Below are 25,500 nucleotides of genomic sequence, written 5' to 3'. Positions count from 1 at the left end.
TGATTGGCACCTCTGGAAATACCTGCACTGGAGGTACTGTAAAAGATGTGACATGCCCAGAATTTGCTTCCTCTCCCAGAGGATTTTGTAAGTATAACAATTCAACCAAGAGAAGAAAATTGTCAGGAAATCTTCATTTGCTGTACAAGGCCACCCGTGCTATTCTTTGTTTGTTTGTGTTCTGGGACTTTTTCCACATTTACGAAGGATTCAACTTCGGTAACACAAGTTAAAATATCTACTGTGTGGGGTAAAGCCTAAGCAATAACACAATAAGAGTGACAGGGCATTCCTAGTGACATGCTGATGATGGGCTTCTCCCCTTCTGTGAAAGGTCCAGTTTTTGCTCAGTCTAATATTCAGAAGCCTGAGTAGAGATCCGTGCTTGGAGACTAAATGCTTATAAGAAAATTTGCTATTGTTGCTCCTTATTGAGTCTGACAATAGTGAGACACTTGTGGAGATGCAGAGAAGCACTGTGCACTGATATCGTCCTGCCAGCTGGAATTCAGATTAAGTTTTCAAGATCGCGTGCCCATGCATACACATGGTGAGATCTGAACAGACCTTAAAATCGATGGGTAGCTGAGGCCTGATTTGGGTGCTTAGATATGTATGTCCCGCAATATTTGAGATGCTTTAGGACAAATTGCCTGGCCTCCACCTGCTGCTTCAGAATGGATGGATATTCCCTAGGTCCTCTGTTTATCTGCCAGCTAACAGATATGTTAGACTATCTCACATGGTGCTGGATATGTATTTTTGGGCAGATGAATCAAAATCCATGTCCTCCTTGGCTATAAAAGCACCTTAGACACCTCAGGAAAAGCAGATTCAAAGCAATCTGAATCTGAGAGCTGGCAACTCTGCAGTGCTTAGATCTGTTAAGAGTCCTGGATTTTGCACCTGGGTTGAGCAGGGACGCCCAAAGGAGCATGTGAGCGGCTGGCCCAGGGTCTCAAAGCCAGATTGATGATGATGCATCTCAAAAAGACCAAGCAAATACTAGTTGGATGGTTTAAAACTATGAGTTACTTTGCTGTAGTTCCCATGCTGTATGCTGGGCAATGAAGGCAAGACCCATAATTAATTCTCTTACTGCATATGTTAAGGTTGCATAAGATGCCCTAGTAATTTCATCATGGCAGTTTGGAGCAGGCTGGTTTTGTTGATGGGGTACATAATTTTATGAAGCATCTGATTTTGGTACTTTTTAGATGGAATACTGGGCAACATATGTTATTTCTAACTTGTTCTCTGCTTTCTGAGCTTTCAAAGTCAGTTATCATGCAGAGTGTCTGTGTGTTTTCAGTAGAAATGGGGAATTGGCTTATGAGAATTTTATTACCCTTCACCTTTTCTTTCTGTTTTGTCCCAGCTTAAGGCCATATGAGATGACTACTCAGATCTTCCCAGCATGCCCTGAAAGTCATCACAATGAAGCAGAGTGGGTGGCAGGGAGAGCAAAAGCTTGACTAGCATGTCTTGAATTAAGCGACAAGAAATCTTGTTTCCTGTTGTGTTGTAGGGAGGATAACAGGGCAAGACCCCTGATCCTATTCGTCTTATTTAGCAATGGTCCCATTGTATGTAACAGAAAGTAAGAAACATAAGAAAAGACACATTGTTATGCTCATCATTTGTTCAGGTGTGACCTAAGTCCCATTTTTTTTTTGTTTATTTTGCTTATTCTGTAAACAGAGGACTGAGCCATTGTCAGGCATAAATACATGTATAAAATTCATCTTTTGTGTTACTGAATGTCTGTGTACATGAACTTAACCGTGTAAAAAAAAATCAGAGTTATTTTATAAAGAATTGTTCCATGGTCTCATATGGTAGATGGTGTTCTGCACATTCATCCAAAACACCTCACTTTAAAAAAAAATAGCATTGGCAGTTTATGAGTGTGTCAAGGTTGGTTCTTTTGTGTGTTCTTATAATCTCATGCAATGTCTCATCATCTGTCTCATATAACATGATTCACTTGTACAGGTTTTACAGCTGTAGAGAAAGACAAGTGTAGTAATGTGCTGAAAGAAATATATTACTGTGCAGCTACAAGCCATTTATTATTTATGCTGTTGGATCTTTTTACACCCACAGTAAATATTTTCTAACATCAATGAAGCTGCAAAGATTCATCACCACAGACTTGCATTTTTTAAATTTTATCTTTCCTCAGTACAGTCATACTTCATTTCTGGCAATAAAGGATGTTTCTAACAAATGAGTCTATCAACTGAAACAAAGACCTGTATTTATCTGTGTCTGATCTTCCTCTCCACACATAATAATTGGCAACTCTGCACTTTCTGTGTAAACCTCAAGCACATGCACTAAGGAACAGATCTTGATTAGAAGAGTAGCACTCAATTTAAGGAAGAGTTTTCTTTAACGGTTTACTCAAATAGCAGAGTGAAATTCATTGTGAGAAGCCTTGTCTCCCTGTATACGGCACTGGTGAGGGCACACCTAAAATCCTGTGTTTAGTTTTGAGACACTCAGTACAGAAAAGACATTGAGCTGCTAGAGTGTGTCCAGAGAAGGGCAACAGAGCTGGGGAAGGGTCTGGACCATGAATCTTATGAGGAACCACTGAGGGGACTGAAGTCGTTTAATCGGGAGAAGAGGAGGCTGAGGGGAGACCTCATCACTCTTTACAACTGACTGGAAGGAGGTTGTAGCAAGGTGGGTGTTGGTCTCTTCTCCCAAATAACAAGTGATAGGGTGAGAGGAAATGGACTGAAATTGTGCCAGTGGAGGTTTAGATTGGGTACTAGGAAAAAACTCTTTACTGGAAGAGTGGTGAAACCTTGGAAGAGGCTGCCCAAGAAACTGGTGAAGTCTGCTTCCCTGGAGGTATTAAAAACGGTGTAACTGTGGCACTTTGGGACATGGTTCAGTAGACACAGTGGTGGTGGGCTGACGGTTAGACTTGATGATCTTAGAGTTTTTTCCTGACCTTAATGATTCTATAATTTTATGATTCTATAATTTTATGATTCTGCAAACTGTAGCGTGGTGTGGCAGTGCTGTCCATCTCTCTTGCTGTTTGAATTGTCTTTCTCCATGTGACCTGAGGCTGTCCTGTTCCCACAGTGAAAAATTGCCTTCACATTCATTGCTGGCATACCTGGAATGAAAAGGAAAGATAAATATTTTACCTGTTAACAGTCATTTGTCACTTCATTTGGAAGTGTGGTCAGATCAGTTTTGCAGTGCATGTTGAGAAGTAAGGTCTTCAGGCTTATGGTCCAGAACTCACTCTGGTGTATTAGTGCCTTCCTTAAAGTGTATGGTCTCACACTCCTTACCTTGCTGAGTAGTCCTACTACCTTTAAAGTCAGATGCTGAAAGGTCATTGTGATAATTAGGGGTCACTGGGGGACATTTTTCAAACCAAAAATGGAGAGATGAGAAAAACTGAGCCTTTTGAAATGCTTCTGTGTCATATTAAAGGTAAGAAAAAGTAGACAAATGCAGAGGTAGATACTAAACTCCAAACCAGAGCTGCTGGGCTGTAAGAGCAGTTTGTTGCTGACCCTTTATTTCTGCCATCAAGTTAATTATGCCTTTTGATTGTCGTCTAGGGATTTAAAGACTTCATTTCTACAAATAGAAATCTTCCTTCCTTTCTCTCTGTCTGCCATTTTTCCATCAAAACCAGAGTAGGGAGTGCTCTCTTTGAGATTTACCTGAGTCTTTCCCTCATTGATGATGTGGTGAACATCACAAAGTGTTCATAGCACTTCACACGAACTTGCGTTAACTTCCTAAGTGCTAGGCAGAAGAGGTTCAATGAGAAGGCATTTTACTTGGCCTGAAAACCATACTTTTAAATCAGTCTTGCTTACTTCATGCTCCTAATACAGATCTGTGACTGTGTTAACAGACTAATTTATATGAATGTGGAGTTGAGTATGAATGTGGATTTACTTGAAGAGTAAAATAGAGCCAATACTCAGGGCATGACTCCATGTGATACTTCCATGTTGGTTAAGTAAATTCCTGAAAGTCAGTGGAGCTGAAGTAAGTAGGATATTGGTGTAACCTGGTTGTTTTGTGTATGATGTGCATTTTTTGTTATAAGTTTTGTGTTGCATGCTGTAAGAAATGAGTGTTTGTTGTGCCTGGAAAGCATGAGTTCTTCACATGAATGGATAGGGAGCAGGGTGACAAAACAGTCACCCTGGGGAAAAGAAGCTTGGATGAGACACAGCAGGCTTTTGTTCTCTGAGGAAGGGAAATGAGGAGAGAACTGGTACTTTTTTTTTTTCGCTTTTTATCCTTTTTTCCTTTTCCCATCTTGGATATTGAAATACAGTGATGTCTTGAATTTGTGGAGATTGAGCATCTAGGGAGAACGGATCCCTTTAGCAGACACGACCATGAAGCAGTCAGCTTCATCTGGAGGTACTGCCACCGCACATGAACACCTATGTCAGCTGCCTGAGTCTTCACAGACCTGAGTCTTGCTGTTGCTGGTTAAATAGCACAATATCATCCTTGTTAGTCACTGTTTGTGTGGTAAAGTAAAAGCTATCCTCTGGATAATTCTACCGAATGTGGGTTGAGTTAGAGATTAAGAAAACAGCTGTGTAACAGTATGCACGTCTTTGTATGCAAGGGCTGGCATACGAAGATTTACATTACCAAAGAATATTGTATCCTATTGATGAGCACATCTCATTCCTTTACTAAAAGAGCTATATCTCTTCTGTATAAGAAGCTTATTGAGCTGTATGTGTGTTTACATGTTTATTTGTCTGCCTCGCTAACTTCCATAACCTTGCATATTCAGACATTCTTACACAGACTGGTTGTGCATATGCCTTGCATATGCACACAGACAAAGCGAAGAACACCACCACAGAGGAACAAGGCCACTTTTAATTTGATGATGTTTTTCTACATGCCAAATGCAATTACTAGTTTTCTTGTGTTGCTCAGTAATTCTTACGGCAGATCTCTACTACTTACTGCCTGGTAAGATCTAGTAGGTGTTTGTATCAAATGCACCATGGGTACTTCATCAACAGAGAATCAGCAGTGTCAGCAGCTACAATATTTCTGTCAATCTTTTATTTGATTGTGTGTGTTTCTCTTATAAAGAGCCACGTTTTCATATCAAATGAGTCAAACTGACGTGGACAGGTTTTGAGTAGATTTAGCCAGAGGCAAACTTTCACTAAGTAGTTAATTGTATGCGGGGAAAGGTGCAAAAGTAGCTTTTCATCTAGAGGCTGCAATAAGGAAAAGATTATTAAACAACGGTGCTAATTTGTGGTCTGAGGAACAAGTCATTTTCTTCATCCAGATTTATTCTTAGACAATGTGTTAACCACTTCTATATCTACTTTTAGAGTAGAGTTTTTTCAGTTCTTAAATACATGGAATGCAATAGTGTAATCTGTGAGAAATGTACTGCTTCTTACTTAATAAAGTCAGCTAAACTGAAAAGGAATTGAAAAGGAGGAAAGAATCAGTTTAGGCTGAAGATTTTGTATTTTTTCTCACTTAAGTCAAGAAATCATTCACTTAAGGCTGAAAATAAATTTAGTTTAATTAAAGGCTGTTGTTTTGGGTGCTAACTGCTATAAAAACAATTTTGAAATGAAATCCAGCTCATTGTTAAACTTGGTATCATTTGAAACATTTGAAAAATTTCCAAGTGCTGACGCTGGAAAACACAGGGCGACATTTAGGGAAGTCAAACATTTACCAAATTTAAAAGCAGTTTATTTTTTGAAGCTGTCTTTCATTTTGTAATTTATTAAGTGATGCATTCATACAAAAATTCAGAAAACTCTACTGCCTGAAGCCTCGAGCCAAGTTTTTGATTGCAGTGTGGAAAATAAACAAGGCAGACAGTAGGTGAGAAATGAAGACTTTTCCCCAGGCTTTGTGAGTTTTGCCTTGCAGAGAGGCAGCAGAAGCAGGAAAACAAATGTCTTATCAGCATCTTGAACAAGTGGACTCCCTGATCAGTTCTGCCACAATTGAAATGGCTCCTGGGCTCAGGGATGCTGTTGAGCACTTAAAAATGCTGCCCTCTTAGAAGTTCTCGTAGCCATCACTGAGAGAAGCTCTGCTTCAGGAATAAAAATGAATTTTTGGAACTCAACTACATTATCAGGAAGAAGTAAAGCAACTTAAAATGTAGAGTTTAAGGCACTTTAAGTGACGGATGCCTGTGAATTGCTCAGAGGTTTAGGGCACCCTTTATCCTCCTCACTTGAAAGTTCCAGAAATGGGGTTTTCTGCTCAAAGCTCTGTTTCAAGACAACCTGTATGTTGGTGGTAGTGATGCTGTGTGAATGATGTTAAAGAAATTTTATCTTCTGCTTTTTGGGATTAGAGATGTGTGAGACAAAGAGATCTGGTGGTGTTGAAAAGGGTCAATTGGTTGAAATCCAGATTTCTCAAGACAGGTTGCAGTTTTGGGGATATTCACTTGGGAAGGGGATCATGGCTCCACAAAAAGAAATAGAGAGATGCATTCATTTGTCTCAGAATATCATGCTGCCTAGAGAATTAGGACACTTGTTAATTTGTGGGTTTTTACATGTTGAAAACAAGGAATACTCATTCCAAAACCACGATGGCACGCCTCCATTCTCCCTCCATTGAAATCTGAAAATGCAAAAGAATCTCAAGATTCCCAGATAGCAAAATAGCTTTCTGGCTAATTCTTCCATCAGTGCATGTTGGCAGTTTATTTGGCTGTCTAACCCAGTTATTTATTCTTTTTCCTTCCTTTGGATGACACACTTCTTTGGTCTTTGGAGAGGAAAAAATGAAACCCTTCAATTTGAAATATAAGCGAGGGAGATCCAAGCCATTGCAGGGTGGGACATAGATATTACCGGAAGTCCTGTACCACTGCTTTGAAGTCAACATAAGCAGCATGTCCAGTCTAAAGCTGTGAACACAGACAGTAAGCAAGCGTTCATTTCTGCATCTCTTTGGGGTTTTTTTTGTCAAGGCTTCTCTCTTGTCCTTGCCTTCTGTTTCTGGATTCATCTCTGCTACTACCATATATCTTCATCTTGCTTTTCTCTCTTGTAAGTCAGTTTTCTATTTTTAAGATCCTTCAAATCTATGATCCTAGATGATTCTCCTTAGCAAGATTTTGCCACTTTTTTTGTGAAGATTTCCCTGTATGCTGATGTCATAAGTCAGAAAGGGTGGTTAGATCTAAGCTGCTCTCCAGCACAGCCCAGAGTGCAAAACTTCACCCACTTCCCATTGTACTGAGCTTCAGTTTCCCAAAAAGATGACCAACCATCTGGGCAGCTCACTCCAGACTTCTTCTCATCTTTCCTTTTCCCGAGACTCCTCTCATCCATCAAGACCTCAGTTTGTCAAAACCTGTGCTCTTCCTTCTCTCTCCACCTCATGGTTTCTTAGTTCAGAGACTCTTCCTCCTGCTTTCTGGATCAGTCTGTGTTCTCACCCTTGCTGAAATGCCTGCCTCCTCCTACCACTGTAAAATGAAAGAGTGGTCTTTGTCTTTTTCCTTCTCCCCTGAATGATCCATCCTTCGTTCAGAAGCTCTACTCTGCTGTCACAGAATCACAGAATCACAGAATCACAAGGGTGGAAAGGACCCATTGGATCATCGAGTCCAACCATTCCTAACACTCCCTAAACCATGTCCCTAAGCACTTCATCCACCCGTTCCTTAAACACCTCCAGGGAAGGCGACTCGACCACCTCCCTGGGCAGCCTGTTCCAGTACCCAATGGCTCTTACTGTGAAGAATTTTTTCCTGATATCCAGCCTGAACCTCCCCTGACGGAGCTTCAGGCCATTCCCTCTAGTCCTGTCCCCTGTCACTTGGGAGAAGAGACCAGCTCCCTCCTCTCCACAGCCTCCTTTCAGGTAGTTGTAGAGAGCAATAAGGTCTCCCCTCAGCCTCCTCTTCTCCAGGCTAAACAACCCCAGCTCTCTCAGCCGCTCCTCATAAGACTTGTTCTCCAGCCTTAAGCTGGAGCTGTCGGTGCTGTTTGTCCCTGCTCTACTGTCCACTCCATCCCACCTGCATGAGCAGCTGAAAGATGTGGTGCTTCTGTGCCTTGCTTCTCCTAGGCTGGGTTCCCAACCCTGCTCTCGCTCTCACTCTTCCTCTGCTGTGGGTCATTACCAAATTCCTTTGTTCTGTTGCCTCATTACTCCAAATTCCTTTGTTCTGTTGCCTCCTTTCTATCAGACCATCTCCCTCATCCCAGCTTTTATTATTTCTCTTCTTTCTCAAGGCCTGCTCAGGATCCAGTACTGCATCTATTGGACTGAGTCCCTTCTTTCTCCTCCCTGTCCAAGCATCTCTGCTCATCCTCGGTTCCACACAAGAAAAGCAGGAACTGCTTTGCTTCACAAAAAGCCAGAGGAGTTATATTCAGCTGATGGCTTTTCCTTTTCTCCCTGGCTTTATTTGCAGCAAGTATTTTTGCAAAAGTGCTCATCCCCAAAGCTAACAATAAAACTCGTGTGTGTGTGTGTGTGTGAGAGAGAGAGAGAGAGAGCAAACGCGTGCGTGTGTTTGAGAGAGTGAGAAGAGGGAGGGAGAGAAAGCAATACGACAGTCTAGCAATGTGTGGCGGCATTGGAGAGCTGCTAGACCAGAGAAGCTGGCTCAGAGACGCAAGCCCCTTACTCTGTGCTCAGTGTGATCCCATTGGTTCCTGAGCTGCTGTTTTAAAGCAAAGAAGAGCTTAGAGGATTGAACTGCACAGCCAGACGCAGACTCTCTGCCAAGTTGTCAGCACGCTGAGAGGAAGAGAGGCTCGCACACACAAGATTGCAGGGTGTCCGCAGCTTGATGTTCATTTGTTTCCAGAAAGGAAGAAAGAAGAGGGGGCAAAAAAATAGAGAAAAGGAGGAAGGAGCCTTATCCAGTCCAGCAGTCCCGAGGGGAATAATGGATGTGACTATATCTCAGTTCATCTTAGAAGAATTTGATGTCAACTGCAGCTTCCTGGATCGTTTACAAGAGACTTTTTTAGAGAGTTCCTCTATCCCTTTCCTGGGCTTTGATGGTAGGAAACATTATCTAGCACAGGGCTCTGAAAAGCTTTATAAGTGCTAAGATTTGGTTTGCTTTGCGATGCAAAGTGTGTCACTTTTATGCTTTCTCAACTGCTTTTTTCTTTTTTTTTCCCCTTTCTATCTTTTTTTTTTTTTAATTTTTTTTTTTTTTTTTTTTAACACAAAAGGTCCATACTGCAATGCCACAACTGATCAGATCGGGACCTGCTGGCCCAGAACCTCCGCAGGGGAACTGGTAGAGAGACCCTGTCCGGAGTTCTTCAATGGGATCAAATACAACACCACAAGTAAGTACAAAGACCTTTCCTTCTCCCACAGATCTGCTGTTGACTGGGTGCCTGTGGAAGCTCAAAATATATTTTTTTTCATTAAAAACAAGAAAAAAAAGTATTGGCCTGGGAATTAACATTTCCTCCACATTCCAGCCTCTATATTCAAAACTCCTGCCTGGAATGTTGCAGATTTCTCAGAAGCACAGACTTTCGGACACCAATTCCTCCTAAGTGCATTTAGGTACATCTAGGCAAAAACATCCTCTGCGGTCTAAGAAGGGTATACTGTGCTTTGTGTGTTTGTTCATTTGTAGATATTATAGCTGAAAGCATTTGTAGCAATGCTTCGGCCATTTGAATAATTAAAGATACTTTGGTGTGTGAAGTACTTAGTCTTAACACCAAATAACTGTATTTTGAAAGGACTGTCCCTTTGAGAGGCCGTTTGTGTAAACAGGGGGACAAACTGGACTGGAAGTTATAGCTAAGAAACAGGAGGCTGGGGTCTGGAATCTGTTTAGTAACTTCGTCAGTGGTTGGCTTCTGAGTTTGGGATGGCTGCATCATCACTGCAAGGGAAACGGTAGAGGATGTTATGAGGGAAATAATATTCAAAGCAAGGGAATATGAGGGTCTTCTTCAAAATTTCTTGGAACTGAAGCTTTAGTCTTAGAAGTAAACATTTGTGATGACTCACTGAAAATTTATTATTCAGGCTGTCAGACCCAGGCTCTCATTTCCTCTTTCTTATCTGTCAATAATGTTTGGATCTTTCATTAAGAGTTTTTAACATATTAGTTCCAAATATGTGTACCCACTTCCTTGTCACTCATTTTTTCAGGCTACCTGAGTGAGCTTTTGACTACGAGGACATTTCATTACATGTTTCACTTTGAAATCTTGCTCAGGTGTTTGTAGTCTATTTGTTGGGTAGTGTTAATTTTGTGGGGATAGCATTTTCAATGAGCCCTGTAAAAGAATGACCCTGTCATCTTAGACTTTATTTTTTAACATGTCGAAAGTGAATTTATTCTTTTCCCAGCTCAAGGTGTCAAGGGTCAGATAACTAGACAAAAGTTCTGCCCTCTTCCAGATTAGTTCTTAGGGAGCAGTTTCTGTCATCCTTGACTTTAAGCAGAGTAAGGAGTTACCTTGGAGAACTGCAAGATCATTCTCAAACATGAGATTCTCTGACCTGTGCTCTTTGCAATAAAAGAGGTAGTAACATGTAAAGGTTATGCTGTATTTGATTACAGTAGGTAATCCCCTACCTTTATGGTTTAAGTTGAGATGAGGGGAAAATTTCTGAGAATTAAGGCTGCTCAGACAAGAGTGAGTGCATCAGAATGGACTAAAAGCTCTCAAAGAACAGCCGTAGAAAAGGTATCTCAAAAAACATGCTGCTTTTTTTTTTGGTGGAGGATGTCAGTATTTCACTGCCTTATTTTTGTTTCTCCTAAAAGGTAAGAGAGAAGAAAAAAAATGCAAAAAAAAGAAATGCATTATGGATGATTCCTTATTGGAAACAAATATTTTTCCTCTGCATAGAAGAAAAAAAATCTTGAATGCCTCATTTTATTTTGATAAACTCTGTTAATGCTTTCAGTAGTTCATCAGTGACCTGATTTGAAGTTCTTTCCCACTCCTCTCCTTCTCAATCGGGGTAATGCTGGTATTACAGTGCTAATAAATTTCCTTAAATTCATTGCTCTTAAAACAATAGCATATTAATTAAATTAAAGACTGATGAAAACCTGCTATTGAAATGCTGAATTTTGTCATACTTTGGGGAAATGAACATTTTTCTCCTTTCAGTATAAAATGTGTGCAGTCATATTGAGAAAATGTGTGTCTGCAGGACTGTTTGGTCATGCATACTGGTGCCCAGATGTGGTACAGGTGTGCTTGCAATAGAGAACTAAAGTAGATTGATGCCACTGTAGGTGGCTTTCAGTTGATCTTACACTCTTCCGTGCGTGTAGATCCTCCAAGTTGTGGCATAGAAAAGGAAGGGAGGGACTCTACCAAGATTTGAGTCAACTTGTAAAACCAGTAGCTTCTCGGACAACAGCAGTTGATGATTAAAGCTTCAGAAAGCACTAGGACAACAGGTTAATATTTGAATACAGAGGTGTAATCTTCTTTGTGATATGAAAGATGTGGCAAATAGTACATGTAGAACATGTCCAAAGCTTGGGAAGGCCAATACAGACACAGTCTGACTGCTTTTATTTGCGTGAGTTCACCAAGTCAGTCTGCAGGCTGAGTAGAAGGATGTTTCTAGTCAAACTCAATGTGCTTAAAACCTAGATGGTGCACCTTGTGCAGATAATAAAATAAACACAAACAATTGATAAAAAATTGGAAATGGATCTCGCAAAACTCAGAGATTAATAATACAGCTGCAAAGTGAAGATTTCGTCAGGAGGCAGCTTGAATCAACATCAAAATTCTGCTGAAGACATGTAGTGTAGTTTTGTTCTGTTTTCTTTTGCATTTTGGTGAGGCAAAGGGAGGAATGATGGTGTGTAATATTGTACTGAATTGATTTTGAGAGCAAAATCAGACAAGTTTAGCAAAAGCACTGTGCATTGCTTTTCTTCTCCTAAGGGCTTATACAGGTCTAGGTCATAACTCCGCTATTTATTACGCTGTCATGCACACCAGGTTTGCAAGCTGCCGCCTTTGAGGAACTATAGCACATTGTTAATTTGGTTTTGTATGGCTGTGAGTGTATTTCTCATTCTAATGTGTCTAAAGCTTTTGGATCAATTTCAGTGATTATTTTTTTGGTTTTATGAAGCTCTGAAAGAGTCCAAGTTCTTACCTGTCTCATAGAAGTTCCTCATCATTGGATGGAATGCAACCAGTAGCATTCCCCTTAAATTAAAGCTTTTGTGTTGTCAGCACTAGAAAATCCAAACTTGGAAGTGCCCAAACTGTGTGAAAACCTTATACAAGGCTCAGTCAAGCACAAGACATTGATCCATGGCAAATGAAGCTGCCCGAGTTCTGGTACTCATAGGACTATTTCTGTGCCATATTGTAGTCTCTGTGCATGTAGTGTATGGAATTCAAAACAAAATGTGACAAGCAGTTTGTATCACCACAGAACGACTCATCAGAGGCTTTGGATAGTATCCATCTTGTCAACTATCATGGCGGGAGGGTTGGAACTGGATGATCTTTAGGGTCCCTTCGCTCCCAATCTATGTTTCTATGATTCTGTGATGGTCACTCTAACTCAGAAACCTTGAGAGCTTGGAAGGGCAATGCTATCAAACCCTGCAATATGCTAGCAAAATTAATGAAAGGGTATTTGAGTCTAAAACTTAATGAGCAAAACTGGTGGATAAAAAAATCCCCTCCTGTTTGCCACTATAGAATAAACTGTTTGCATACAATATTTCTATTCTAACTGAAAAACTTTCCCGTGATGATTTTGTGCCTTGCCTGTGTTTTTGTGCGTCTCTTGGGAACTGCTGAGTGACTCAAATAAGTTTCAGCTGGATTCATAAAACACAGTCTGTCAGTCTGTGAGTATTTTTCATCTCTGACACTTTGTTATTTTAGTGATTTTCTTTTCTGCCTTTATTTGGGAAATAAAGTCATGCTGACAAATCAAGATCTGGTTACCCTGTAGCCGGATTTGCAAATATAGGCAAAATGTTCTTCAACTGAGGATCTGTAAATGATGCCATCCACTTGCAACTTTGCAATTTTGCAGCAAAGCTTATGTATTATTCTCAAATGGAAGAAAAATAAGGGGAGAGAGGTGGGGAAATGTATGTGTTGGTGCAGTGTGTGACTGTGCACTTGTCTCTGCTCAGGGTCTATATTTAGCTAAAGATGACAATATCATTGCTGCCCTCTAGATGTGTTTATGCTTTGACAGTGTGAAGCTTTTATTCTTTTTTTAGGAAACAGATTAATTCACTTATTAGGATATCCTGAAGCTTGATTAATTCAGCAAATGGGCAGTAATGAGACTCTTTGCTGCTTGTAAAAAAACTGGTTGTACATCTAAGTACTTACAGCATGTTACAGGATAAAGTAAGTCTATGTTAGCTCTTGCCTTTTCCCACAAATTGCTCTGTGCAATGAGGCAATCTAGGATCTGATGTTCATCTGATGGACAGCAAGTGTTGACTCTTGTAGCATTAGCTGTCTGATTTGAGTTTGTCTACAACAGCCAGTGCAGCAGAGGGCTGTTTTGTGGGAAGACCTTTCCCTCAGGGGCTGGTCAGCTTGGTTTGTGCTGGCTGCAGGCAGGAGTTTGAAGCATTGGAAGGCCATACAAATCTAGGTATTTCAAGGTAGATATCAACAGCTAATTTAAGTATCTAAGCTGTAATACAAGTTAGTTTAATTGATACAAAGGATGAAGCCTAGAGAGTTACTCAGCTCAACTCAGATACACAGATCAGTTCTTGAGCCCATGCAGAAGTGCTAGAGCCATTTGGTATATCCAGGAGTACCTTGCCTGGTATCTAGTTCCTATTTCAGATGGTGTGGGCCTTGTGTAGGTTTGTGTTTTAGCTTCCAGGTTACATGGGTATCGTAGATACATTTAAGACCCAATGATACAATGCCTGTGTTTAGGCAGCTGAATTCATCCTTGGGTGTCTATTGAGCTGAGCTGAACCCACACCTGAGGAACAACTTTAGGAGGATAGACTGCTTCTGTGATCAACAGGAACAAAAGGTGTTTATAGCTCTAACTCCCTCTTTGCAAATCCCCTTCTGTCTTTGACTGAGATAGGCACTTCAGATGAGTGTTTTGGGTATTGCAAAAATCATCCTCATCTTCTCCAGGGACTATGCTGCTAAAAACAGGCACATAAGCACTGCTAACCTTGCACTGATGGGAATTTGTTCCCTCTTTGCCTACTCCTTGTTCTGAGGACGTGTATTCCACAGAGTACGCATCGTATCCTGGGGTACATTGAGCACAGCATAGCCAACTGGTCAAGGGAGGTGATTGTCCTACTCTATGCTGCACTGATGCGGCCCAAACTTGAGTGCTGTGTGCAGTTTTGGGCACCTCAAGTGGCTAGCCTAGAGGCTCAATTAACATTTTCACTTGTGTTTTATCTTGTGTATTTCAGTGTCTTGAGCACTTATGTTGATCACATTAGCATAATTTACTTTTTCCTCAGAGGTTATTCTGGTTTGATTTCTGAAGAGCGCATTTTAAATCCCTTTGTAAAAGACAGAGACCCTTTATGCTCTGGTGGCCTTTCATCTTTGTTGGAGAGAGAAATTAAATGCCAGTATATGCAGCCTTGTAAGTGTGAGTAGTGATTTCTAGAGGTACAGCTGGATGCAGTGAGGAGATGCAGCTGAGCTGTGGGCTAGGGAAAAGGACAAGATGAGAGGCAGCATCCCAACCTGAGAGGCAGCAGATGCTGAGCAGTTCTGGTGCACTGCCATTTGGATTGAAAGGCTCTTTATATATATATATATAAAACTTGTTTTGGAATAAAGAGGTTACAAGATCAAAACCACAACATTCTCTTTTTGCTAGGCAATGCATTTGTATTTTCAGACTCCAAAAAGCACTACGAAGCCCTAAAACTAGTCCCGCCCTTATCCCTCTTCTGTAATCTGGTCAGATGCGTGGAAGGCTTTTATTCCACTGGACTGTTTAAAGGCGAAAGGAGATTTGGAGTAAGAAGAGATGTTTTGTAGCCAATTTTCATTATGGAATCACTAAGAAAAAGGCTACAAAAAAAGAAAAAAAGAGTCTGCAGTGTTGCAGAAGCCCTGTTTTAGCCATCCTGGGGTGACCAACACAATATTCATCAACTAGGCAGTCAAGAGTACATGAAGGTTAAAGGATGGAGTCAGATGAGAAACCAAACAAACACGGCAGAGGAAAAAGAAGGCCAGAAATGGAATTCTGGAGGAGGGAATAAAATATAATTTTTAAGCTAGTAAAGCTTCTCTCTGAGGAGATCAAATCTGCAGTTGATTAGGTCAGTTTGACTCCCATAGCACTGTATCCAGATTAAGATTTCAACTATCTTTGTTCATTTTCCCGTGCTGGTTTAGGTTGAATTCTTCCATAAATCCGACAGTGGGAGGCTCTTGATTTCAGTACATGCACAGATGGGAAAGGCTTCACTTTTTTTCCCTCAAGTGTTTCTTCTTTTTTTTTTTTTACTTTCCATTGTGAAGCGTAATTTGTGGTAAGAGATTTCTCTGATTTTGTACTGTGGAAAAAGAGTGTTGAAAACATTATTTAAAAGGAGGAACGAAAATGACCCATCTTTCTTGCCTCCACTACTATCATCCTGTGAACTGTGTGATGTCTTCTTTGAGCACAGAACAGAAGTTAATTGCATGTAATAAGAAGATTGTTAATGTTATTTCAGTCATGTTCAGGGATCTTTCCTTCAGCTAATTAAATGTGGGTTAACATTTTTGTTCTTCCACTTCTTATGTTATGAGGTGTGTTTGCTTTGATCCTGTTGTATCTGACTGTGTTTCTCTTAAGTAGACTTGACTTTTGAGGCAGACTTTACACATTTCCCAGAGCCAGGAATTGCTGCTGCCATTCTGCACCGAGCCGATCTGATCCTCTGCCAGAGTCAATCAGACCTGACAGCAGTGGCAGGAGGCCCCATCCTTCGCTTTGCCCTTCAGGGTGGCGACCTTGAACTGGTGGCAGACGGATATCTCTCAGCATTGCTAAAGAAAGTGGTCTGTCACAGCAGGAGAGCGATGATGGGTCTCTGAGAGAGCCCTGAAGCTCGTGGCCTTCAATTGGTCAGCAAACACAGGGTTGCCCACATTAATTTTGGAGGCTTCCAAGGCTCCCTCTATGGAAGTTGCTCCATCCGCCTCTCTGTCGCTTGAATGAGCTAGTGAGCTGTTGTCTAAGCTGACAGCAACTACCAGCTGGCAAACAGATGGACTGAGGATTGGTTTCTTCCCACAAGTTAAGAATTAGACGATACTTACAAAATCATGTGCTTCTGGGGCCAAAGGAAGAGTGGAAAAGGGAACGGCTCGGGAACATATGGGGAAGGAAAAGAATTAAATTCTGTTCAAAGGGAGATAAAGCAAGAAATCCTTATCTCACAATGTCAAAATGAGAGGAAAATTCCCACCCAGCTACATCTAGTATGGGGACTCTTGTGGATATGAGATTTCTTGTTTTATTCTGCCTAATTTTCTGCTCAGTCAAGCTGCGGGATGATGATGTCTGAAACCATGATGGGAAAGGTGGAATCAGGCTGTTCTCTCCAGTGGATGAACACTTGAGATTGCCAGCAGAACACTGGGTTTCAGCCTCTGTGTTTATTTTCAAGAAACTTTAGTGTCACCAAAGAAATGGTCACCCGTAATTCCTCTTCTCAGCCACAGGGTGTCACTTATAGTGCGGGTAAAGTAAGTGTCCACGGGCATCTTCACTGAGTCACTTGGGGGTGGAATTGGTGGATGGGGTAAAAGAAAACTGGTGTGAATAGTGGTGCTGGACTTTGTCTTGCTCTAATTGCCAACAGTGCTGCCTCTGCAGCTTCCTTATCCTGCTGGGCTGTAAAAGAGATGCACTAAAGTCAAGTGGGGACAAGGATGCAGTGGAGGAGTAGGTGGAGGATGTTCTGGAAGGAACCCTGCTGTTCCTGTCTTTGTGAAGCGCTTGCTTGAGAGCAGATCACTAGCTGAAGGTAGGTGGTAGTGTCACCAGGGCTGCTCTGAGGGGCTGAAGGAAGGGAAATGGCATCTTGGCTTGTATCAGAAATGGCGTGGCCAGCAGGTCCAGGGAGGTTATTCTCCCTCTGTACTCGGCACTGGTGAGACCACACCTTGAATACTGTGTTCAGTTCTGGTCTCCTCTCTACAAGAAGGATTTTGAGGCTCTGGAGCGTGTCCAGAGAAGAGCAACGAAGCTGGTGAAGGGGCTGGAGAACAAGTCTTATGATGAGCAGCTGAGGGAGCTGGGGTTGTTCAGCCTGGAGAAGAGGAGGCTGAGGGGAGACCTTATTGTTCTCTACAACTACCCAAAAGGAGGTTGTGGAGAGGAGGGAGCTGGTTTCTTTTCCCAAGTGACAGGGGACAGGGCGAGGGGGAATGGCCTAAAGCATCCCCAGGGCAGGTTCAGACTGGACATCAGGAATAAATTTTTCACGGAAAGGGTCATTGGACACTGGAACAGGCTGCCCAGGAAGGTGGTGGAGTCACCATCCCTGAAGGTATTTAAAAGACGGGTAGACGAGGTGCTCAGGAACATGGTTTAGTGGCAGGTAAGAATGGTTGGACATGGTGATCTAGGAGGGCTTTTCCAACCTGTTGATTCTATGATTCTATAAAATGCTAAGCTTTGTTCCCAGGCGGGTGTGTGTTATGTTAGAAGATTTGGAGCTATGAAAAGCATAAGGTAGCCATTTAGAGGTGAAACAATTCTATCCAAGAAGCTTAAACAGTCCATAGGATTCCTCCTTACTGTACATACCACGTACATTGCTGTACTGCTTCCTGTTGCATCAACCTGATCTCTCCTGCCTCAGTGGTGTCCCTTGCCAGGTGACAGTTAGATTCTCCCCGTGGATCCTAGAGTGCCTAATAAATACTCTAGGTGCGCCCAGTTAACAACAAAAAGGAATATCAACAGCAGGACAACACCATCCTCATGTGTGACTACTGAACTTGCCTGTTGCTTGTGGGATGCGTGTTCTGCAGATCAGTGTCCATTGCCCAGATTTAGGATCTTTGTGTTTTCCTCTGCGTTCTTAAGTGACATGGAAGCATCTTTGCTGTTCATGTAGTGGTGAATCTTTACAACTCCTGTGGCTTGGAAGAACAGTACTTCAAGCTGTGTTCTGATCCCACTAAGATTCTCAGACTCTGAAAGTCATGCAAGACTTTGCTCACAGTCTGCTGTCCTGTGAAAGTGAAACTCTTACTTACTTTTGGACCCCAATATTGCTTATGACTTGGCATCTAGATCTGGTGGGACCTTATAGCAGCCTTCCAATACTTAAAGGGGGCCTACAGGAAGGCTGGGGAGGGGCTCTTTATCAGGGAGTGCAGAGATAGGATGAGGAGTAGCAGTTTTAAACTGAAAGAGGGGAGATGTACATTAGGAAGATTTTTTTCCTGTGAGAGTGGTGAGGCACTGACACAGGTTGCCCAGAGAAGTCGTGGCTGTCCCGTCTCTGGAGGTGTTCAAAGTCAGGTTGGATGAGGCTTTGAGCAACCTGATCCAGTTGAAGGTGTCCCTGCCCGTGGCAGGGGGTTGGAACCGGATGGTCTTTAAGGTCCCTTCTGACCCAAACCACTCTATGAGTCTATGACTCTATGATTGGAAGAGACATTTTTAGTACCTTGAGAAGGTGTTGAAAAATATGGTTTCGCATGGAAGTTGGAGGGGAATGGATTTTTAGTAGATATTTTCTTTTTTTTTCTGTGCAGTTTCATTCCCCTCAGATGTTACTTATGGAGTTTGTAATTGGTAGCTCTTGGGACATATTATACTAAAATCAATAAAACTTGGATTGCTTTATACTGACTTCTTTCTCTGCGGTGCTGGAAATAACAGAGGGCCAGATGCTGCTTCGTATGAGACTTGTGCAGCGATAAGCAATCCATTGAAGCAAATTATGAGAATAGAAACTCAGTGTTTAAAACTAAACAAAAAAAATAAAAAGAAAAGCAAATCCTCTCCAGGTTTCATGAAGAATTTTCCCTGGGAAATGGAAGAAGAAGGATCCATTCCTAATGCATTTGTGTTGTTCAAAACCCCTGGTGATTGGAAAACACTGACTATACGGTGACACAAGAACTGATGTAGTTCTTTATCCTCCAGAGTCAGCCAGCAAGCAAACAGCAGTTTGGAAAACAGAAAATGTGTAATGGAAATAAGACAAACATAGAAAATAGGAAATTACTTTGCTAGTGCATCATTACCATTTTAACTAAACTTAGATGTGAACTCCTAGTGATTCTTTTCTTTTTTTTTTCAGCTTAATTATTGCTGAATTATACCAGTAGCACGTGAAACATCAGCATTTGTGTATTTCAAAGTGCATGATGAGCAGTCATTACTTCTTGCAGAATCTCCAGGCTTGCCACATTGATTGCTGCTTTCCACTAGAGCATTTAATGCATACTTCGGAAGCAGAGAGTGTTTTCAAGGATCCTAGTTTCTGTGCTGATATTAAGATACTTGACCAATGCTCTGAGCTCTGCTTGGAAACCAGTGGGAACAGCAGGTGTTTAGTTGCTGGAAACGGTTTTCTAGGAATCACAAACTGGGGACACCTTATTCCTTTCCACAACAATAGAGTAGAAGGCAGAGAATGATGAGAAACAGGGGCGCTTCAGAAAGAGCTCTCAGATTTAGGCTTCCATAGGCGCGTAGGAGTTTGCTACCTAGTAGGAGTTTCTTCTCCTGTTCCCCAGAGCTCAGCAAGGTGGCTGTGGGGGGGGGTGTGTGTGTGTGTGAGGGGATGTAGGAGAGACACCCCTGACTTTGGGAGCCCTTTTCTTCAAGGGATTATGATTCTTTTTTGAGAACTTCCTGCTTCAGGATGTGGATGGTAATATCTGAGGCGGGAAGTTGCAGGGATTCTCACAGTTGTGAGCCAGTCCTCTGAGTGGTATGGGACTGTGTGGAAGCCACGTAGCACTGCCACCAGCTCACAAGACCTCTGTTGACTGAACTCCTTTCATTCTTCCTTGTCAACACTTTGTACCCATAGATCCACATTTACTTCATTCTGGCCATCTGATATGACCTTCTGAATTTCCCATTTCACAGAAACCTCATGTATAAACTCACCGACATGTCCCATTACTGTGCCAATATTTAGCAAATGTCTCCCTCTCATCAGACCTCTCTAAAAATTAACATTTCTACCTGTCAGCTGGCAGCACTGTGCCAAAGCTGACTGTGACTAAAAAAGCCTTCTTTGCAGCACTAAAATAAGAAGGTTTTTAATTTACTTTGCTTGAGAAGTGAGGGAACAAAGTACTATTTGGATCTGCCTTCTGTTTCAAAGCCTAGGTCTCAAAAAGGGTGGATCCAAATGCGGCTGTGGTGGCGCATTGCATTTTTCCGTCCAAGGGAGAGAGGCTATAGCAGTATGAATGCTGAGTTTTGCTGCTGTTCTGGTTCTTTCTTGGAGAAGACCTGAAAGATCACCACCAAGGTCTTATCTTGTAGTTGTCCTGCTTATCCACCTACGAATCCGTTCTCAGCCTGGCCTTGTCTTTTTCATCTAAATCTATTCTTAACCCCTTTGCCTCTCCTGTATTCGCTGCATGTTTCTCCTGTAAAATAAATTCCAGCAACAATAATCAGCAGTTTTATTCTCACATAAGCGCTTTGTTTCATTCCTTCAGTGAATGCTGAGAGGAATAGAAGGGTATGTGAGCTGAACTGGAGAGATGAGTGTATCAGAAAAGCACAGGCATCATTGTAATGTGTTTCAGTTTATAATGTCATGGCAGTATGAAAAATGCTCTCCTGTAACTAAAAATATGATCAATAATAGTAGGATTTTTCAGCAATTGGGTGTAAAGTGTTTCCTAGAGATTCCTGTTTTACTGGTTCTCTGTTAGAGCTCAGCTGCAGTTCCATGACTGAATTACTGTGATTACATCAGCACACAAACAAGCAGAGGTAGAACTCCTGACCACTCTCAGTTCAGTTACAGGGCCTGTGGGGAATTTCTGTTGTTATTTTTCGTCGCTTATTCAACTGGTTAGGTAACTGCATGAATGACACATGAATGAGTTCCTGATGCTCTGGGAAATTGCGTCTGTGTGCACTCTCTGGTAAACCTGAGCTAAAATTCACCTTCTGAAATCTCAGGGAAATAAGAGGTTTCATGGTGGTAAGTCAATTCTGTGTGCGAGTCCTTAGGTTCAGGAGTAGCTTTGGAAACTTTATTCTGATTTTACCATTACCTTCTAGAAATGATGCATTTCTAGTGATTTTGAGTGCCAAGCTAAGGAAGTCTTGGCTTTGCTTGGTATAAGCATGGGGTGGCTACATGGCATATTGCAAGTTTGCCTAGATGAACTCTACTGCTCCTTCTAACTAGTGTTTCTGTGTTTTTATGATATCCCTACAGTTTTGAAATAGATTCTCCAGTGGTCTCTGCCATGAGTATTTTGTTCATCATAGACACCTGTGACACGGCAGTTAGTGCAGGCACTTTATGCTTTTATCTTGTTTAAGCCATAAGCAGAAGATGAAGAATTTGTATTACATGATGCATAGCAGAGTAAGAGTAGTCTTAGTCTCTTGCTTAGACTCCATATATCTATAGATGTCTAATATTCAATTTTTACTGCACCACTTTATTGTTTTAGCTAATCCTTGGCCTGCTTTTAGTGGAATCAAGTGAGACTCACAGGGCACTGACCTTTATCTAGTTGCCATGTTATCCTAATAAAAATCAGCTGGAAAAGGCAGGGCTAATTGCTTTGATTTAATCCTGAAATGGCGGTGACTCATTGATTGCTTATTCAGAAAAGCAGATACTCAAGGTAGAAGGACCAGATAAAAATAGCTTTCTTGAGATGAATGTAAGCAGTGTAAGTACTACAAGTTTCAAATGTCTGGGTACAAAATGTTGCATACTGCTTGCTGAAAACTTGAGCTCTGGCTTTGGTATCCACATCATCTTCTACCTCGTGGTAAGAGAAATAAATCTTCTGTTTAACTCTCAGAAGAGAGCACCAGTGACTTGGTTCAGATGTCCCTCTGTAAAGCCTAGAGCTTGCACCCAAACAGTAAGCTAAATGTCTGATGTCGAAGCGCTGTCATACCTGAAAGGCAATACTTTCTGAGGCCACCTCGTGTTCAAAAAGCTTGTAGATATGGTACTTCAGGACATGATTTAGTAGGCACGGTGGTGTTGGGTTGACGGTTGGACTTGCTGCATCTTTTCCAACCTTAATGATTCTATGAAATACATAGAACAGGTCTCAGGGTTAAAATATTTTTCCAGCTCACTGAGACTGACAAGCTTCCACTGCTAATTTATTTAACTTCCACAAAAGAAGGAATTATGGAAGGTTTCAGGAAGAATGGAAGTGTGAAGAAAAAAGGACAGAGGAAGAGCAGAGCATCAACCAAGCAGACTGAGAATAGAAAAGAATGTTACTGGTTGAGGTGAAAGTGAGCAGACATCTTGTGCCTAGAGGACATGAGTTAAGAGTCACTACCAGAATAGGTGAGGAGGAGGTTCCTGCAGAAGACTTTAGTGAATGAGTTAAGTAATTTAAAACGTAGAAATGTCATCGTGCAGGAGTGAGAGCTGGCAGTGCAGCATGTCAGCTTGTACAGAGGTAAAAAGCAGCAGCCAGCTCCTAGGAAATTAAGGACAAAATGCTGTGAGGTTAGATAGATGGCATAACAGAACATAGGTGAAGAACAGCTTAGATATTAGTGTTGTCAAAGAATGCACTGCATGAATCCTTACAGACGGATGGGGCAAACATTAGGGTACACAGAAAAAACATTTGTGGGCAATAACTGGAGTGCCGTGCAAGCTGGCTGCCAGCTATGAGACAGCAGGTAAATAACTGGGTTGCTGTCCCAAGGAACAGCCTGTGAGAGAAGGGATTTGTTGGTTAAGCACCAGATACGAAGAATAAGTGTGATACATGCTGTATTGCATCCAAGGCAGGTAGGATAGAATAACAAACACTACTACGGAGAGCTGTGCCAGCAGAGTCTCTGAGCAAATTAAAACTCAACAAAGAAAATGTCAAAGCTGATGTATCTGTCTTGTAAATGAAAAAGCATTGTGCATTTTGATTTTTAGCATGTTTGGCCTAAGTACTTTCTCTCTTTCTGTGCTCCTATGGAAGAGATAACTAGAGCCCCTCTCCTATGAGGATAGGCTGAAAGAGCTGGGGTTGTTCAGCCTGGAGAAAGGAAGGCTCCAGGGAGATCTTATCTTATAGCAGCTTTCCAGTACTTAAAGAGGGCCCACAGGAAAGCTGTGAAGGAGCTATTTATCAGGGAGTGCAGTGATAGAATGAGGGGTAATAGTTTTAAGCTGAAAGCAGGGGCATTTAGGTTAGAAAAAAATTTTTATCGGGAGGGTGGTGAAGCAGTGGAACAGGTTGCCCAGAGAAGTCATGGATGCCTCATCTATGGACATATTCAAGGCTAGGGTGAGTGGGGCTTTGAGCAAACTGATCCAGTGGAAGGTGTCCCTGCCTACAGCAGAGAGGTTGGATCTTTAAGGTCCCTTCCAACCCAAACCGTTCTGTGTTCACAGACTAGTTTCTTTCATGATCTTTCTTTGCTGTCTTTCTCCTAGCTTTCTTGGCTGCTGAGTTGGTGGGTAGGCAGATGACGGTAACATAATCTCATGTTAGAACTGCTTTGGCTCTGCCTACATTGACTTGAAAGAACAGCTTACAGTGTGAATGAAAAGACTTGCCTGATAGTAGCTTGCCTTTATTCATCTGGGAAATGTAGGGTATTTCTGGTACCCTCCTGCAGTCAAGAGATAATGTTTCTGGTTGTACCAGTTTGAAAGGGATAGGAATAGGGCAGTTTCATGCCAAATGCAGCTTGTAACTGTCAGAACAGACAGTAAATGAGACCTGTTTCCTACCCTACCACTGACCTCAGGCAGGCTGCTTCCGTCTCCCATCCATCGGTCTTGCCCTTTGTAAAGTAACTCCAATATATCAGGAACTCTGAAGCCTTCCAGCCCTGTAAAGACTTCTCTCCTGCTTTTGTGGTTTAGAGTGCAAGGAGTTCCCTGGTAATATGTCAACTGTGTTACTCAGTGTCATTAATTTCTTCGAGACTCAGCAGGGCGGTTTTGAGGACAGAATCTGTGTTTTGCAATCTTTTATAGAAGTTTTCATATAAAGATTTTCAGACATACAGAGGACTAAGCAGGCAGTTGGATTTCAATATCTTAATATCATTGTCTCCAGGACACTCTTTCAGCAATAAAAACCTTCTATTCTTAACACAAAAATGTGAATTGAATGGAAATCTCTTTATGAGGTTTGGGATAACTGAAGTTATTGTAATTAACATCTTCAGAGTTACAAAACTATCCAGGAATGTAGATATTTAATTTGTCTAAGGAATTATTACAGTTATATTTCTCTGTTTAACCATGTATTTTCACAGCTCATCTATATCTCTTTATTTTCATGCCTCATTTTCTTGGTCTGTAGCACCTGCAGTTTTTTCTGTGCTAAAGGAAATGCTTAGTTACCAAGATCACATTTATTCAGCTATTTGGTGTTCTTCTCCGCAATGCAGAGTTGTTTCCTAGGGTGCATTTGCTAGTATAATACATATTCTGTTGTCAGATAACCCAGCCAGTAGAGTTAGCCTCATTCCTTGATCCAGGGAATATAAATTACTGAACTCTCCTGCTTTATCAGTGGAGATTGTTTTCATTTTCCATAGGCTGAGTTTAGTTTTCCAAATAATTATTTTCTGAAAATACACTTCAAATTCATCATGCAAAAAGGAATTCAGACTCTCAGGTGATGATGTGAGAAAGACACTGTCAGAAGACAACAGCCTTTGATCAGGCTCTGCATTGCCTTTTCCTGCTAAAAGCCAAATAACGGTGTATTGCTTCTCTGAAGATTTATTACCTCTTTAATGTCAGCCTCATGAATGCAGCTGCAAATGTCTGTGAGCAGTGCTGGTGTGTGCTGCAGTGTCACTAGGGTCTGGGCAGCCCACAGGAGTGATAAATGAAGTGGTAGTAAAACCAGTGGCTTAACTCTAGGTTAAAGGAAGGGCAAAATCAGGGCCTATACTTAAGTGAGTAACTAATAGAATGACAAACACAGCTATTGTCAGGACAAGGGGAAAAAGAAGAGAAAAGTAAGGAAAGCTAGAAATGGAGGAGGATTATTTTTTTACTGTGCATTGTGGGGGTTTTATGTGTCAGTGGGGCCAACATGGCTTAATACAGAAGCTGAAGGTACCGTCTCAACTGTTCATCCCGTGCCCCAGCTCACAAACATTAATCTGTTTGAGTCAGCTTCTGGTTTGCTGAAGTTTACAGCAGGTGTTTGCTATAGGTCAGTGTCTTTAGAGTGCCACTACTTAATGATCATCTCAGCTCTGTGCTCTGGTACAAGACAGAGAGCCAGAGCTAGTGAGTTTTCCAGTTGCAATCCTTATTCATGAATGGGTGTCATTAACTTTCCCCTCTGTTCA

At 41.6% G+C, this 25,500-nt stretch overlaps 1 protein-coding gene across 3 annotated transcripts in view; it reads left to right on the top strand.

Moving 5' to 3' along the window:
- CRHR2 (corticotropin releasing hormone receptor 2) overlaps positions 1–25,500 on the top strand; it is a 166,795-nt gene that overhangs the window by 45,155 nt on the left and 96,140 nt on the right. Inside the window, exons 1-2 of one of the 3 annotated variants that reach the window (XM_009558277.2) lie at positions 8,578–9,041; positions 9,219–9,338. In XM_009558277.2, the coding sequence (XP_009556572.2) occupies positions 8,825–9,041; positions 9,219–9,338 (337 nt within the window). In that variant the 5' untranslated portion in view covers positions 8,578–8,824. Of the gene's footprint in view, positions 1–8,577; positions 9,042–9,218; positions 9,339–25,500 lie in introns of those variants that run through there. The other 2 variants (XM_054059530.1, XM_054059531.1) reach the window with 2 other exon arrangements.

This window comes from Cuculus canorus, chromosome 2 (genome assembly GCF_017976375.1).
Source record: "Cuculus canorus isolate bCucCan1 chromosome 2, bCucCan1.pri, whole genome shotgun sequence".
NCBI lineage: Eukaryota > Metazoa > Chordata > Aves > Cuculiformes > Cuculidae > Cuculus > Cuculus canorus.
The sequence above is the reverse complement of the archived record's forward strand: the minus strand, read 5'-3'. Positions and strand labels throughout refer to the sequence as shown.